The 15207-nt window shown below is 43.1% G+C and overlaps 1 protein-coding gene across 7 annotated transcripts in view; it reads right to left on the bottom strand.

Moving 5' to 3' along the window:
• dachd (dachshund d) overlaps nucleotides 1–15207 on the bottom strand; it is a 134042-nt gene that overhangs the window by 12997 nt on the left and 105838 nt on the right. For all 7 annotated transcript variants that reach the window (XM_074695171.1, XM_074695175.1, XM_074695177.1 and 4 more), the window contains one exon: nucleotides 1037–1182. In XM_074695171.1, the coding sequence (XP_074551272.1) occupies nucleotides 1037–1182 (146 nt within the window). The remainder of the gene's footprint in view (nucleotides 1–1036; nucleotides 1183–15207) is intronic.

The following is a 15207-nucleotide window of genomic DNA, read 5'->3' as shown; positions in this document are numbered from 1 at the left end:
GGATCGGTATTGGTGGGAAGGGGCTGATCCATGGTGCCGATCCAGGCAAACAGCTCTAACCCTTTTCTTTTTTAACGGCGTTCTTGGATACTCGATGTGGAACGTGACCTCTGATGCACGTTTATGTTTTTTGCTAAATTACCAGTCTACAGGGAAAAAAATATTACAACTTAGTTTTAAATTCTGCACGTACTAAAGTATCCTTTTTTTACCCAAACTGCTTGTAAACATTTCAATATTTTATATTTTCAATAAATATTAACTTCAGTAACTCCATATACTTTTCTTTGCCTTTTAACTAAAACATTACCTGTCTTATCCCTCAGTAGGGCATACAGGTTATTATTAAACACTGGTATCGGTATCAGTGGATACCTAAAGCCCGGGTATCAGTATCGGTATCGGAACAAGAAAAGTTGGATCTGTGCATCCCTACTTGTTTACTCATTTTGTCTTTGAATAACTTGAAATCAGACATTTTCTGGACTGCTCAGGTGAATGTGGCTCAGATTGAGTCTAAAAAGACATTTTCTACTGAAAATCAGACAAAAACACTTGATCAGATTTCAGTTTTTAGCAGTGTGATGTTGTTGAAAAGGACAGACTCATTTTCCTACGTAAAGTGAGGAGAAATGGGCTCCAATCATCCAGTGGATCTTCCTGTCCTGGATGGTGGCGTTCGTACCAAGGGGACATACGGTCAGTAAAAATGAAGTTTATGAGTCTGGCTGCAGAAAGACCAGAAGTCACTAACACACCCAGCCATAAAAAGTGACTTTTTGGGTCTAAAACGCTGATTTCACTAACAGCACACACTGTACGGTGAGTGAATTTTTTTTTAACTCTGCAGTTTAGAAGTTATTAGGATTGTTTGATTGTCCAATCAGAGGCACAGCTTAGGTCACGTGACTGATGGCGCCCTGTAGCTGCTTGCAGGAAAACTCAAAGCCAACGTCATAGTGAATGTGGCTGCATCCGTGGATTGGCTTCATGTCGGTGACGTCAGAGGCTACCTCCATGTTTTGATGTTTCCTACCTGTATGTTGGTGAGCAGAGTCTCTATTGACGACAGGCCGTCTGGGAAGAGGAAAGGTGAGGGGAAGCCTGGAGGCAGAGCCTGTCCGGCCAAAGACAGCCTCTCGTAGCTGTCCCGTGCTGTCGGGGTGCACAGCGAGTTGTCCTCTGCAAAGACAGAAACAAACACAGACATGAGGAGACGCCGCTGAGACGTGAGGTTCAGGTTATTCTGACTGAAAACAACACACAGACGACCAACAGCCAATCAGAATGCTCCTTGTCTTCCCCAGGCCCGGCTGTGGGGTTAAACCAAATCAACCAGGACATAAATCCAGCTTCCTGCGTTTAAAGATGTCGTGTGGATTCCTAAAAATCAAACGCAGGCCGCGGTCCAGCCCCAGAGGCTCGGGCTTTCCTTTGTGTACGCACGCACGGGCGCCTGTCAAACCCGAGATGACATCATCCTCCATTCATCACCGGCGGAGGGGTAGGGCCCTGCCATCTGCTGTCCAGCCTCTCCGCCGGGCCTCAGAGGAGGCGAGAGGAGCAGAGGAGGGAGGAGAGGAGGCAGGAGGCAGAGCGGCGCGCACAGATCCAGCCTGGTCAAACTGAAACAGTATGTCACGCTGCTGTTTGTTGCCCATCAGATCTGACACATGTGTGTCCGGCCAGCTTTCAAGCAGCCAACGCTTCATGGCAGCGAGCGGCGTGCGGGGGGGAGGTTATTAAAGCGGCGCCGCCACAGGAATCCTGCCCCATCAGCTGTTCAATCGTTAATTTAATGAAAATAAAGTTTTATTTGTAATGTGGCGCCCCGGCACCTCTCTGCTCTCATCCACTATTCATACGTGTTGATGTGGCAGCCTGAGTCTTGTACAAACAGCGAGCGGAGCCGAGCAGCCCTGCCCCCCCCGCCCCCCCCTCCCATCAATATTCACCAGTGCTAGCCAAGTGCTGGGAACAGCTGGTCTTACATTAATTAGTTTAAAGTATTTATTTCACCCATCCTCAGAGCAGATTGAGCAAAAACATTGGAGATTATTTCAAGCATCTGCAAATGCCCTGGAAACATCTCGGCGCCAAAAGTCGAGAGCGAGGATTCACAGTTTAGGTTTGTAATTTGGAGAGGCTTTTTTTTTTCGGGGAGGGGGAAGATGGTGAAATATGCACCGCTGGTCCGTGGAGAGCGTAAACAACCTTTCTCCCTTTTCAGATGGAGTTCACTCCTGTTGATTAATTAGAATGGATGGTTGCCTAATGGATTAAAATTTGTTTATAATTTGACTTCATAAAAATAATGAATTGCCGACTTTTAAGAAGCCACTCCTGTGGTAATTTGTTTTGTTCGGCGCGGTCTGTCTGCGTTTGGAGGTGGGCGTCGGGGTGGGGATGGAAAACGCTCTCTCCTCTCGCCGTGGCTCAGCATGAAAGTCCCATTTTATCTCAATAACGTAACTAATCAAAGATCAGAAGCATTACAGTTGGCTCCAGCTCAGGTTGATATAGATGTATTGCATGCGTTAGCCGCCCGCATCACCCACCTCCAATAAAATCACCATAACAACCAGAGACGTTAGGAGACCTCGGGGAAAGGTCTGCTGTTGTAGCTTTGTAATTGATTTGTACTGTAGGCACTTTGTCCCTTATTTAGTGTTGGCATTAATCATAAATCATTGCTTTAACAAACTGCGGCTTCGCACTCAGCAGGCCTCCCCTCCAACACAACGTTGGATCACACAGAATATTTGATGGCTTTGTTGCAGGGGAAACAACCTGTCATGCTCTGGGAAAAGCAAACAGCGTGTTTTGTTCGACAGACCCCCCCCCTCCTCCTCCTCGTCAGCGAACATTTCCACCAGGAGCCGAGCACAAAACCCACATTTCAAAAAACGCAGAAACTGGAAGCTAATAAGTGGCTAATTTAATCAATATAATCAAACGTGGCTTAATGAAACTCAAATGTGAATTCCAGCCGAACATGATCTAGATCTGTGGTTTCTGTGCGTCTCATGTGCTGCTCCCTCCTCCTCCTCCTCCTCCTCCTCCTCCTCCTCCCTCTTTTCTCTGGCTGCAAACGCTGGCATGTGTTTGCATGTTTATTTCTCACCATCGCTCCAGAATCATTGACTTCAACTTAATTACAGCGACAGGCGTTGGAGTGATGGGGCCGGTGGAATGGAGTACTCTGTTTCCAGGTGATATTTCTCCACTAGCAAGGCTGCCAGCAGCAGCTGTGACAGCCTCTTGTGCTTACCGTACGCTAAAGGTACAGTTAAGGCCCCCCGACGATGAAATACTGCGTGGAAAAACACCGGCGGGTCACCCCTGTCACAAATAACATTTCATGCACAACTGTTTCGGCGGATAATAGGAGCCACAAATAAAAATGGGACGCTGTAAATACAATGCATTCTGAATGAAATGCCATAATTTAAAACAACGCCCCCCATCCCACCCTCCTCCTCCTCCTCCTCCTCTTCCTCTCTCCGTCCTCCTCCTCCACCCTGCTCTCAATAGCTGCAGAGGGAGTCCTTGACAGTGTGCTAGCAATGATGAATCACCTATCCAGTTAATTTTCTCACTCCTCATGTGTTGTGCTGCTAAAACAGGGACCCAGGAATTGACTTGACAAACTATGAATGTAAAAAATATCACTCGGAGGGATCTGGGCTTATCTCCAATTTACATGTTATTAGATTTGTGTTGCAAGCGGCACTTGGACCTCGCAGAGCTGAGGCAAAAAAAAAAAAAGATGGGGCACATGATAAGCAGAGATAAAACATGTCTAAAACCCACTCCAGAAGCCTTTGAAATATTTGATGGGAAGTCGCGGGGATGTGGAGGCAAGCTGGAGAGGAAAGTGGCCTGATTTAAAATGTGACAGACACACACTGCAATCTGCGGTAAATCTAGAAGAAACCTTGGGAAATTTAGCTGCAATCTCTGGATAAATAGCTGTAATTGACCTTGGGAGTTGAAAATGTGCCATATGTTTCTGGTTCCTGTGTTTGAAACTGGGTCCCTCAGGACGTTTCAGCTGAGTCCTCACACGAAGGCAGCGCGAGCAGGAGGGGAGGAGGACAGAGGGAGACACACAAAGAGGAGGAGAGGAGGAGAGGAGGAGAAGAATGCCAGGAATGAGAGATAGATGGCTGAAGACAGAAGATGGATGGATGGATAGATAGGTGAGGCTGAGGATGAGGAAGAGGAGGCTGGGCAGAGTGTGCAGAGACTGAGAGTGACAGAGAGGAAGGCAGATAGCAAAGAGAGAGGAGTGGGGGGAGGCTGGGGGGGCTGGGGGGGACGGAGCAGAGGTACATTTGGCCGGCCAGTCAGTGTGATATATTGACAGGTGAAGCCTTTGTCCTTGCAAACCTGTGTTCCTCCCAGCAGGAGAACTGAATGCTAAACCCGGAGGTTGTCAGCACGGCCAAACACAAAGCAAGGAACTGCTTTTCACTGCACAATTACATTTGATTTGACCTGCCAGGGCCGCCGAGGAGGCAGCCTCCTTCAAATGGAGTAGTTATGACCTCTCGGACAGCCATTAGCAGCTAGCGCAGCATTATTCCACCTGCACTTAAAGCGCTGGATTTGGAAAAATCTTGTCAGGGGAAATATCTGTCTTCTGCTGCACGCGGCTGATGCAGAGCTGTGCAGAAAAAAAGAGTAGCTGCATGCAATTTGAGCACGTTAAAAAAACATGAGCTTATCTTGCAAATGATGTGTGCACTCTGGAGAGTCTTTCAGGCAAAACAAATTCAACTTTATCTGGAAGATACTTCTGAAGCGCTCCTTCAGCGTGTCAGCCTGCTTTTACTCACAGGAGAGGATTTCTGATGTCTCCTTTCTGCACATTTACAAAACACAGGTTTCAAGTGACATCTGGCTTTACCACTGTACAGGATCCAGATCCTGGAGCCTTTGATCCACTTACACACTTTCTCAAAGCCTGCTGAAATCTGACGGGGAACAGTTTAACGTAAACATTAATCAAAGTTTAGACTCTCCTCAAACATCATCACAGTCAAATTAAACGTTAGAAAACATTTAGTTTCTTTATGAAACAGCCTGTTTTGCTGAGTTTACCTTTTTCTGTCATTATTAATGTGTCTGATCATGTTTGACTGTAATCTGCCTAGCAACAATGGCGCCAGATCCTCAGAGAGTTTACAGCCATGTTGGGAAAGATTACAGGGATTAAACTTGAGTTTGAGATGTTCAACTTTTTATTTAAATAATAGTAGAAATAATATTTTTTTTTTCTTTCAGCGTTCTTATTTAAGAAACAAATGAAAGCAAAAAAAAGGATTGTTATGATCTCACTGCAAAAAACTGAAATCTGACCAGGTATTTGTTTAACTTTCAATAAATATGTTTTTTCAGACTGAATATGAGCCACATTTCTGCTCAGTCCTGAAAAATGTCTTGATTCAAGTTATTTAAGGAGAAAAATCAGCTGTGAAATGCTGTAACAAGTAAAAAAATGCCGATGGGGGAAAGAAACAATGTGCCCATCAAGTTTCTTGAAATAAGAAAAAAAAATCTTAAAACAAGAAACTTTTTCGTATCCCACTGGCAGCTCGTTTTTCTCTTGAAATAACTTGAATGAAGACATTTTTCTGGACTGGTCAGGTGAACATAGCTCATATCAAATATAACACGACAGCTTTCATTAAAATCAATAAAAAACACTCGATAAGACTTTTAGCTTTACTATGCTAACAGCGATGCTACATCTTTAGCGTCACAAACTGTGATTCAGAGTCAAATACTGAATTTATTTATGTATTTAAAGGATCCGAATTTAGAGGAAATAAAATAAATTTAAAGCTCCTGTCAGAAACTTTAAATCTGTGTCAGCTTTGGCGCCCCCTGTGGACAAAATGCTACAACTCATCTTTTTGGCGATTTTGTAGAAAACATGTGAAAACAGCATTTTATGAGTGTTTTCATTAAAGATTTACAAAAATGAGCAACATACAATAAATATTTAGTGTGGAGTTTGTTTCAATAAACCTTTCTGACGCCTACCCCGTGTGAGAACAAAAGAAACACACAGAAATATTAAATTATTTACTCTCTGAGTGATTGATTTTTTAAATCTATCTATTTTTTTTTTATTTATTTCAATGTTTTGCCATCATCATAATTATCACATATATTTTCATTTAGCTTTAAAATGTTGAAATTCAATTTATCTTTATATTTATCATTAACTGAAATAGAAATAAAATTTAAAAAATGATGAAAAAAACAAAAATACAAAACCAAAAAAAACTAAATTAATTAATTAATCAAAACAATAAATAAACCTTCTTTCAGATGGGGTTGTTTGCTGTTATTCAAATATTTAAGAGCCTCCACTTTAATTTTTTGAAATTTCTTTTATTATTAAAAAAATCCTCACAGGAGCTTTAACGAGAGGTTTTTAAACTTAGATGAATCTGCTTCTCCTATCATTATCACATTTATTTTTATTTAGCTTAAAAATGGTACAATTCTATTTATCTTTATATTCATTACAAAAAAAATCAAATCAAATAAAAAATTTGATGAAAAAAAATACAAAAAATAAAAAAATAAATAAAAATAATAATAAAAAAGAATAAAAATAAAAAAATAAATCTTCTTCCAGATGGGATTGTTTCTTTTTTTCAGATATTTTAGAGCCTCCACTTGTATTTTTTTAATTTGTTTTATTGTTAAAAAAAAAAAAAACTCCTCACAGGAGCTTTAATGAGATTTTTTTTTTTAGATTTAGGTGAATCTGCTTCTCCTCAATTTCACAGACGCTCAGTTTAACCTCATTAGCATTGTTAACATTATTAATAAGTTTATAAACACAGATCTGGTTTCTGGTTTTGTTACAGTTAGAGTCTAAAGGAGAAGCTCTGTCTGTTTGTTTTCAGTGTCTGTGGGTCTCAGACCCTCTGACAGGAACAGAAGCTGTCCACGCCGTTTCTCAGATGACGCTAACGTCTGATGCTTTAACGTCTGATGCTTTGACTCTAGAGGAGACAGGAGCATAAATTAGCCGGTTTCAAAGCCGGGCTGGATTTGGGTTTTAGAGTCTTCAGAGCAGGAAAACACTGAGAGGCTGTGTCGGCTGATCAAAGTCACATTCCTGCAGCAGGGCCATCTCCTGCATGTGCTGTGCACATGTGTGTGTGTGTGTGTGTGTGTCAGGTAATGTCCACAGTGAAGACAGAGAAAACACACGTACGTATGCAAACAGAAAAACCCTGAGACACACACTCACACAGTCTCATTACACACACACACACACACACACACACTCGTACACACTCACACTAATGTGCCCTCATCACATTTAAGCTAATTTCCTTTTCATCACGGAGAGAGGAAAATGAGTGTTTGCCCCATCCCTGCTGGGGGACAAAGTCAAGAGCCCCGGTCGGTTTGGGCTAGATTAACAGGTAACATTTGGCTCCCACTCTCTTATCACAGCATGAAAATCAAACCGCGTGTTTTCCTCCATCGCTCTCTCCTTCTCCCCTCCCTAATGTTCCCTTCACTTAGAGATGAAATCGCTTGCTGCACAAACCCATTTGCAGAGAGGAGAGAAGGTGAGCGGGATAATCAGGCTGGCCACTGGGCCGTGTTTCCTAAATGCTCTCCAAAACATTACTGTGCACAGGCATAAAATTAGCGCCGGGACCTTAAAATGTTGACATTTAGCATGACTTTTTGGAGAGTGACACCCTCATATTTTCTTGTAGGATATCATTAAATTTCAACTGCCCTATGGCTGTGCCTTTCCATTAATAACCAATTCAGTGTGTCACTTCTCCCCCTCTCCGCCTGCCTCTCCAGCCACCTTTTTAAAGTAATGAGTCCATTGCTTTGCCTTAATAAATTGAATCGTATTCTCAAGGCCGTATGAAGATAGAGCCACAGATGGACAGGCTGCACGCAGGAAATAACCATAAATCCTTTACTGTCAGAGAGGCGCTGTGAGGTGACAAAAAGAGACAATCGCGACGCTCAATTGGGATCACGGCGAGATTACAAAGACGTGGAGAAAGGTTGGTTTGAGCTGTCTTTCCCTGCCGTGGACGGAGGGATGGAGAAACGGAGGGATGGAGAGAGGCTGTTAGTGCAGAAAAACACCCAGAAATGATCCAACAAACAGTCTGCTCTGCATCAGGAGGAGTGAGAGGGTTATAAGCTGCTAAATGTGAGTTTGAAGAGCAGATTACAGAGGGAGAACAATCACATTGATTTCATCATTTGTTTAACTGTTAGCCTGAGAGGAGAGGAGGAGGAGGAGGAGGAGGAGAGGAGAGGAGAGGAGAGCAAGAGGCAGGGGAGCAGGATCCGTGTTGACTTCCATTCAGGAGGAAGATATCTTGTCTTTTTATGCGGCCCATGTCATATTTATTGCATAAAGGTCAGAGTGTTCATTTGTTCAAAGTCAGCGTTTTCCTCCTCTCTCCTCCTCTCTCCTCCTGCTCTCCTCCGTGTAATAAATGCAGGGGCTGTGTCATTATCGGACCTCTGAGGATTACAGGCTTGGCTGACTGTGATGACTGCATAAAAGCATACAGGACTTTTGTTTCTGCCAGCGCACACCTTCAAATGAGCTCTTAAAGGGAAACAGTAGCGCAGACAAAATGGCATTTTGTGGAGCGGCGGCGGCGAGGTGAGCGGAGGTGAGAGGTTTGAACGCTGAGTCTGTGACATTAAAAAAAGCTGGAGGAGAATAAACTCAGGCCCAGGAGCAGGGGCGTATGTAGTGGTTTGGGGGCCCAAGGCAAACCCAGTCCATGGGGCCCTCCATGTCCTTGTAACTCCTCTTCCTCAGAGCTAGACTGGCCTTCCCTGGGTCCACTGTCTCTTTCCCAGAATCAAGGCATGAGACAGAGCTAATCTTGTACATGCTAACTTAACACAACTAAATGCATTTCCTCAAGTTCTGTACTTTAGTTTGATTTAGAAAAAAGTGAATCCATCATTTAGTCCACTTTGTCCTGGATTTGAAATCTTTTATGGTCCATTGAAGCTTATTTGTCCCACAGTGGGGAATTTACAGAGTAACAGGAACAAACAAGAAAGGATGAAGTGAAAAACATTACAATAGGTAAATATTGAAAAAATAATTTAGTAAAGAAAAAATATGTAAATATCAAGCACAACATCAAACTGGAAAAAAATCTACTGAAAGAGGTGATATTTACAGTTAGCATACTTTTTGGTCCTATTATTTTAAAGTGAATGTATTTTTATTTGACCCCCTGTCCAGTGAGTTATGTTTCCAAAAAAGAGATTTATACAATAATGTTTATCACCAACTCCAAAAGTTTGATGTAGAGAAAATGATCCTGTTTCCTGGGCTAGATAAAGTCCTTAAAATCCTAAAAGTCTGATATGTTTCTCTCAGATCTCAGAGCAACATTGGTTTTATTTCACACTTGGTTGGAAATAAGAAAAAAATGTGAAAAAGTGTTTTTCCCACTTTCTTCCTGAATCAAATGTTCAGATGTGTTGTAACATGGAATAGCCCATTGAATAAGAAGGGAGGGGGAGGAGCCAAAACCATCATTACAGATTAAGCCTTTGATGGATTTTGAAGCATGTGAAGTAAGATTTAGAAAAAAGAAATGCTTTCAGCTGAAGAGAACTTCATAAATCAGTTTTTAAGAGATGCTTTGGGGGCCCCTGGGCAGCTGCCTGTGTTTGCCTAATTGTAGCTACGGCCCTGCTCAGGAGAGAAAATCACAGAATAGATTTCTTTGGGCGCTTTGAAGGCGTTTGGATTGTCTCTGCGTGCTGACCTCTGCTGACCGCCTCCATCTATCGACAGACCAATCCCAGAGATTAAAGTGGCCTAAACTATCGATCGGGTGTTTTGCCTGAATCATCCCCGTTTCAGGGAGGGATCATGGGTACGGTTCACCCCGCTAATCTCTCTGACCCGCCATCATCACGCCGTTTATTCCCCTCTTTGTTTCCTCCTCCTTTGTTCAGCATTCATTCACTCATTACAGCAACTTCTCATGCAGCTTAACTTAACAGTGACTGGGGAGTCCTGTGTGCGCCCGATAGCACCGAGCGTCCCGGCAAAACACGGCACCGGAAAACGCCCCCGACATCACAGCACACACGCCAATTACATATTGATAATTAAGCATTCAAACAAACAAACAGAGGAAATCCTGTAATCACCAGGTTTTAATGGAACAAGTATTAGCTCGGTGTGGTTGGCCAGATAGCCTGCTGCTAGATCAGAGCTGCTCCACGTCTGTGTGTGTGTGTGTGTGTGTGTGTGTTACAGTGTGTGTGTGTTTGAGCAGACACATTGGTGTCATTGCCTGGCATTGCAATCCTACAGGGAGAGGCGGTGCCGTGCTGTTGGACGCTGCCTGGCACTAATCCAGCCTGGATATACTGAGCTGCTTTTAAAGGAAGATGAAAGAACAAAAGAGGAAACGGGAAATGTAAACTTTGAAAAGGCCGAGCTTAGAGCACTCACGCTGCTGCGCTAACAGCTCAGGAAAAACACACACACACACACACACACGAGAACAAATCCATTAGCAGTCCTGCTTTCCCAGTTATAAAAATACTTAAGGGGTTTTAATCGGAGCAACGTGTTAAACGTGTGGAAATCTGTTTTGATAACATTATTCATAACACTGGCTTTGCGCTGTGTGAATTAATAACACTTCATTTACAGACGGAAGAAAGCTGGCGTGGTATTTCCAGTTAAAGAGATTAATTTTTAAACACCTAATTGACAGGCTGGGGTTAGGCAGGATAAGCAACAGACTATACGGCTGCAGCTGCAAAGTCAAGGTGACTGAATCGTCGGAGAAAGGCTTTCAGATGGCAGAGAGGAGGGAGCGCGGAGAATTAGTCCTCCAGCACTTCTCCCTCCGCCCCCTATTCTTCCTCTCTTTATTAGGAATGATTTACTTTCTCAGTGAAAGGATATAAAAGCTCAAGTATAGCCGCGTAATTATCGCAGAGTGAAAATTTAAAGGTTTGACTCACAATGTCCTCAAGTCAGCGAGCAGACTGCCAGACGATAAGAGTGACTGTGTTCAACACCCGGCGTGCTGCGCTGGTGTTTTATGGGCTTTGCCAAGGCAGAGCACACAAACAGCACTCGGCTCTGCAAGTCTGTAAACATGATGGACTGTGGCAAACTACTCGGCCTGGTGTTTACCTTGGCAGAGCCTGGCCCTGGCATGTCTGCAGCATCACTTAATTACTGTTTACATGTAAATATTAAATTATACAAACAGCCCTGCAGAATGTCTCCAAAAAGCAGCGAAACACACACTCAGGGTCAACCTTATCTGTCTGCAACAGTTGCTGCGCCTACGAATCGTTTTGAATCACAAATTTCCAGCATTGTACATAATCTTCATAATTGTTTAACGCTGCTGTCCAAGGGCATCGGGGTAAATACGCTCCCTTCATCTGCATAACAGCAGATGCTCAGATATGTAGCGCGCACCTTGTGTTCGCCGAGAAGAAGAAAAGGAGGGCATTGTTCAAAAAGAGTTTTATCAGGATAAAGAGTGTGATCATGACTGTCTGCAGTCAGGACTGATAGATGATGGCTTTGATTACGGCGCTGCCTCCCTGACACCCGCAGCAGCAGCAGAGTGCTGTGCGCCCGCTGCCTACTGTGCAGCTCTGCTATGGCTGAGTAAAGCACTTGTTCATTTGCAGTGAAGGGTAACATGAAACAGGCCTCAGCCTCCTGATGGACAGGGAGATTTCACCTTCGCCAGTGAATGATAATGCATTATTAAATTTGCCTCTCTGCTCACTAGATACACTTAGCTGACCACAGCATATTTATCTCCCCATCCGAGGCTCACGTCTTGGCAGGAGAAAGCATTCTGTCACTTTTGAGGCATTTCAAAGATTAAAAAGAACCTCTCTCTTTTCAACGTCCCTAAAAGCATCCCCCCTTTTCAGTGAAATGTGATTAGCAGGAGATGGTGTCACGCAATGGAACATTCATGAGGGGGAGAACAAATATCCAAATGAACTCCCGTGTCCTCGAGGAATAGCCCGCTCTCTGCACCATCAGCAATCTCTGCCGCGCCGGCTGGGGGGAAATTTGATTGATCCTCTATTGAATTATTTTTTTGCACTCTTTCATTTCAACAGGACGCACTGACAAGTTGTTTGATCATAAAGCATTATTGTCTGCCAAGTCACATTTCAGGGTTGTGATGGCTAATGATCTTGCCTCCTGACTTAGGGAAAGTCAGGTAGTCAGCATGTGTTTGAAGCTCGCAACGCCAAGGACATGGGGAGGGCTGAACAAAACACTCTGCATTAAAGTCAGGAAGATGAAGAGAAGGAGCTTACACCCCGCATATCCAACTTTTAATGATACTGTACGCAGATGCCATCAATGTCAGTGAAATATTTACACCGCAAAGAGAGCTCGGGCTGAGGCGCAAACTTCACGCCCAGCCAAAGTCCCCTGACTTCCTTTTTATCATCGCAAATGCTCATTCAAAGACGGCACACAACAAAGACTACAAAGGCTGGAAATGACTTTTTTTCCTCTTTTTCATCTTTTTTTAACTCTCTCCATGAGCCCATCAGCGTCCACAGGTCCTTGCCCAAAGCAGCTGTACGTAATAGACTGTGACACTGGGACCACTTCATCATTCAGACAGTAAACTGGGACTGAGGGGGAAACCCGGCACAGCACAGGCCTCCAGCTAACCAGGTGGATCTGAGGAGAGCCCCCACAGCAAGGAGATCTGAGACTAGGACCAGGACCAGCACACTGAAGTAAAGTATCCATGAGTTTGTTACTGTGATAGTGCTCTTTAAGATCCAGAGTGTGGTCAGAGAAAACATCAGAGACTGTTGGAAAAAGACACCAAAACACCACAAAGACAGAGCGTGACGCTGGTTAAACTAACAGAAAGTCAGCTGTCACAGTTTTTACACCCAGTAGTCTGAGTTTCCTGATGAATGTGGATGTTTTCAACACAAGAAGAAGCTAGAGTCTGGGTTTCCTCCAGCACCAATAACACCAGGCCTACAGGACGCTCGCTTCTTACTGGTGTTAGTCACAGAGTTTATAAAACATAGACGCAGTTTCAGTGACGTTATGAAGCCCAAAGATGGAGCGTTGTATCAGAAATGCTGACTCAATTTAACTCAGTTTACTGAAACAGAGGAAGATACAGAGAGGAGGCATGTCCAAAGCCCAACCACGCCCTCGATTATGCGACTATATAAAAATCATCTCTTAATATTCAGAGTGTATGTGTCATAAATCTGGTCACTTCACTCTTAAAGAGACTCGCTGAATTGATGAGGTCATCACATGAGGATCTCCTGACCGGACCTCAAACACCAAGGTCTGCTCACAGCTTCGCCCCCATTCACAGGGGGGTTTATGAAGCAGGGACTCTTAAAGAGACAGCAGCTGAAACAAGGAGTTTGTTGTTGTTGTCATTGTTGTTGCTGTTGATGTTGTATTTTTAATGATAGAATATTTGGACGTTATTGTCGTTGTTGTTGCTGAAGTCATTATTTTTGCTGAAGTTGTAATTTTTGTTGTTGCTGCTGGTGTTGATGTCATTTCTGATGTTGGTGATGTAATTTTTGTTGCTGAAGTCATTTATTTTTGTTGTTGATGCTGTTTAAGTTTTCTGTAATTTTTTCTGTTGGTGTATTTATCTTTTGTCTTGACATTGCTGTTGCTGCTGTTGCTGTTGTAATATTTCTTGTTGATGCTGTTGCTGCTGTTGTTGTTGCTGCTGATGTTGTAATCCTTAATGTTGTCATTTTTGGATGCTATTGTTGTCATTGCTGCTGTATTTTGTGTTGCTGAAGTTGTAATTTTTGATGTTTTAATTGTTGTCTTTTTTTGACATTGCTATTGCTGTTGTTGTTCTTATGGTGATTTTGCTGTTGATGTTGCTGTAACTTTTGATGCTGTTGTTGTTGTTGCTGTAGTTTTTGATGTTGCTTTTGTAATTGTTGTTGCTGTTAATATCATTTTTGATGTTTTTGCTGTTGAGGTCATAATCAGGTTGTTGCTGCCGTTGTTTTATTTTTGATGATTCTGTTGCTGTTTCTGTTGTTGCCAACGCTGATGTTGTATTTTTTAAGTTGTTTTTGTAACTGTTGTTTTGTTGCTGCTGATGTTGTTGCTCATGTTGTAATTGTTGTGGCTGTAATTTTTGATGTTGATGTTTCTGCTGATGCTGTTGTCATCTTTGATGTTGCTTTTGTTGTTACTCTTGTTGTTGTTGTGTTGCTGGTGTTGCTGCGGATGCTGATATTGTATTTTTTTAAGTTTTTGTTGTTGTTACTCTTGTTGTTGTTGCTTTTGTTATAGTTGTTGTGACTGCTGCTAATGTTCCTGTAATAATTTTTGATGTTGTTACGGTTGATGTTGCTGTTGTATATTTTCTTGTTGCGGCTGTTGTTGTTGTTATTGTTGTTGCTGATGCTAGTGTTGTATTTTTTGATGATGTTGTTGTTACTGTTGTTTTGTTGCTGTTGTCGTTGTTGTTGCTCATGTTGTAACAGTTGTGGCTGTAATTTTTTATGTTGTTGTTGTTACTCTTCTTGTTGTTTTCATTAATGTTGTTGATGTTGTTGTTATTGTTGTTGCTGATGCTAGTGTTGTAATTTTTGATGTTGATGTTGTTACTGTTGCTGTTGTTGTTTTCATTAATGTTGTTGCTGTTGTCTTGTTGTCTTGTTGCCGCTCTGTGTCCCAGAGCATGAGCAGAGTTATGAAAGCATGAACCTGGAGGTGACATCACGCGCCTCCCTCTGAGCAGGAGGAGGTGATGAGCGCTCCTCCTGTTGTGTCAACACGCAGATATAATGTTTACCAGGAAGAGCCAATATCATGTTACAGAGGATGCTACACTTTGAGGCGCGGCGTGCAGAATCAGTTTACATGCTGTATTAGATTCTCCCGTCTGCGTTTCAGCGCCGTGTTAAAGACACGCCGCGTCTTTTCCACGCCGCCGGCGGCCGGAGCGCCGACGCTCAGAGGAGGAATCTGTTTCTGGCAAAAAGCTGAATCCAGCTCCGGGTGGTGCGGAGCTCCTATACATGCAGAGACGTACATATGGCTGGAGTTTCAAACACCTCCTTCCCCGAGGAAATAAAATGATGTCAGCTGTATGATGTCCAAAGTGCGTTCCCAGCCAAAGGCGT

The sequence above is a fragment of the Halichoeres trimaculatus genome, unplaced genomic scaffold, assembly GCF_033239565.1.
Source record: "Halichoeres trimaculatus isolate MK-OKI-2021-1 unplaced genomic scaffold, fHalTri1.1 fHalTri1_scaffold_19, whole genome shotgun sequence".
Classification (NCBI taxonomy): Eukaryota; Metazoa; Chordata; class Actinopteri; order Labriformes; family Labridae; genus Halichoeres; species Halichoeres trimaculatus.
This window is presented reverse-complemented; position numbering and strand designations above follow the sequence as displayed.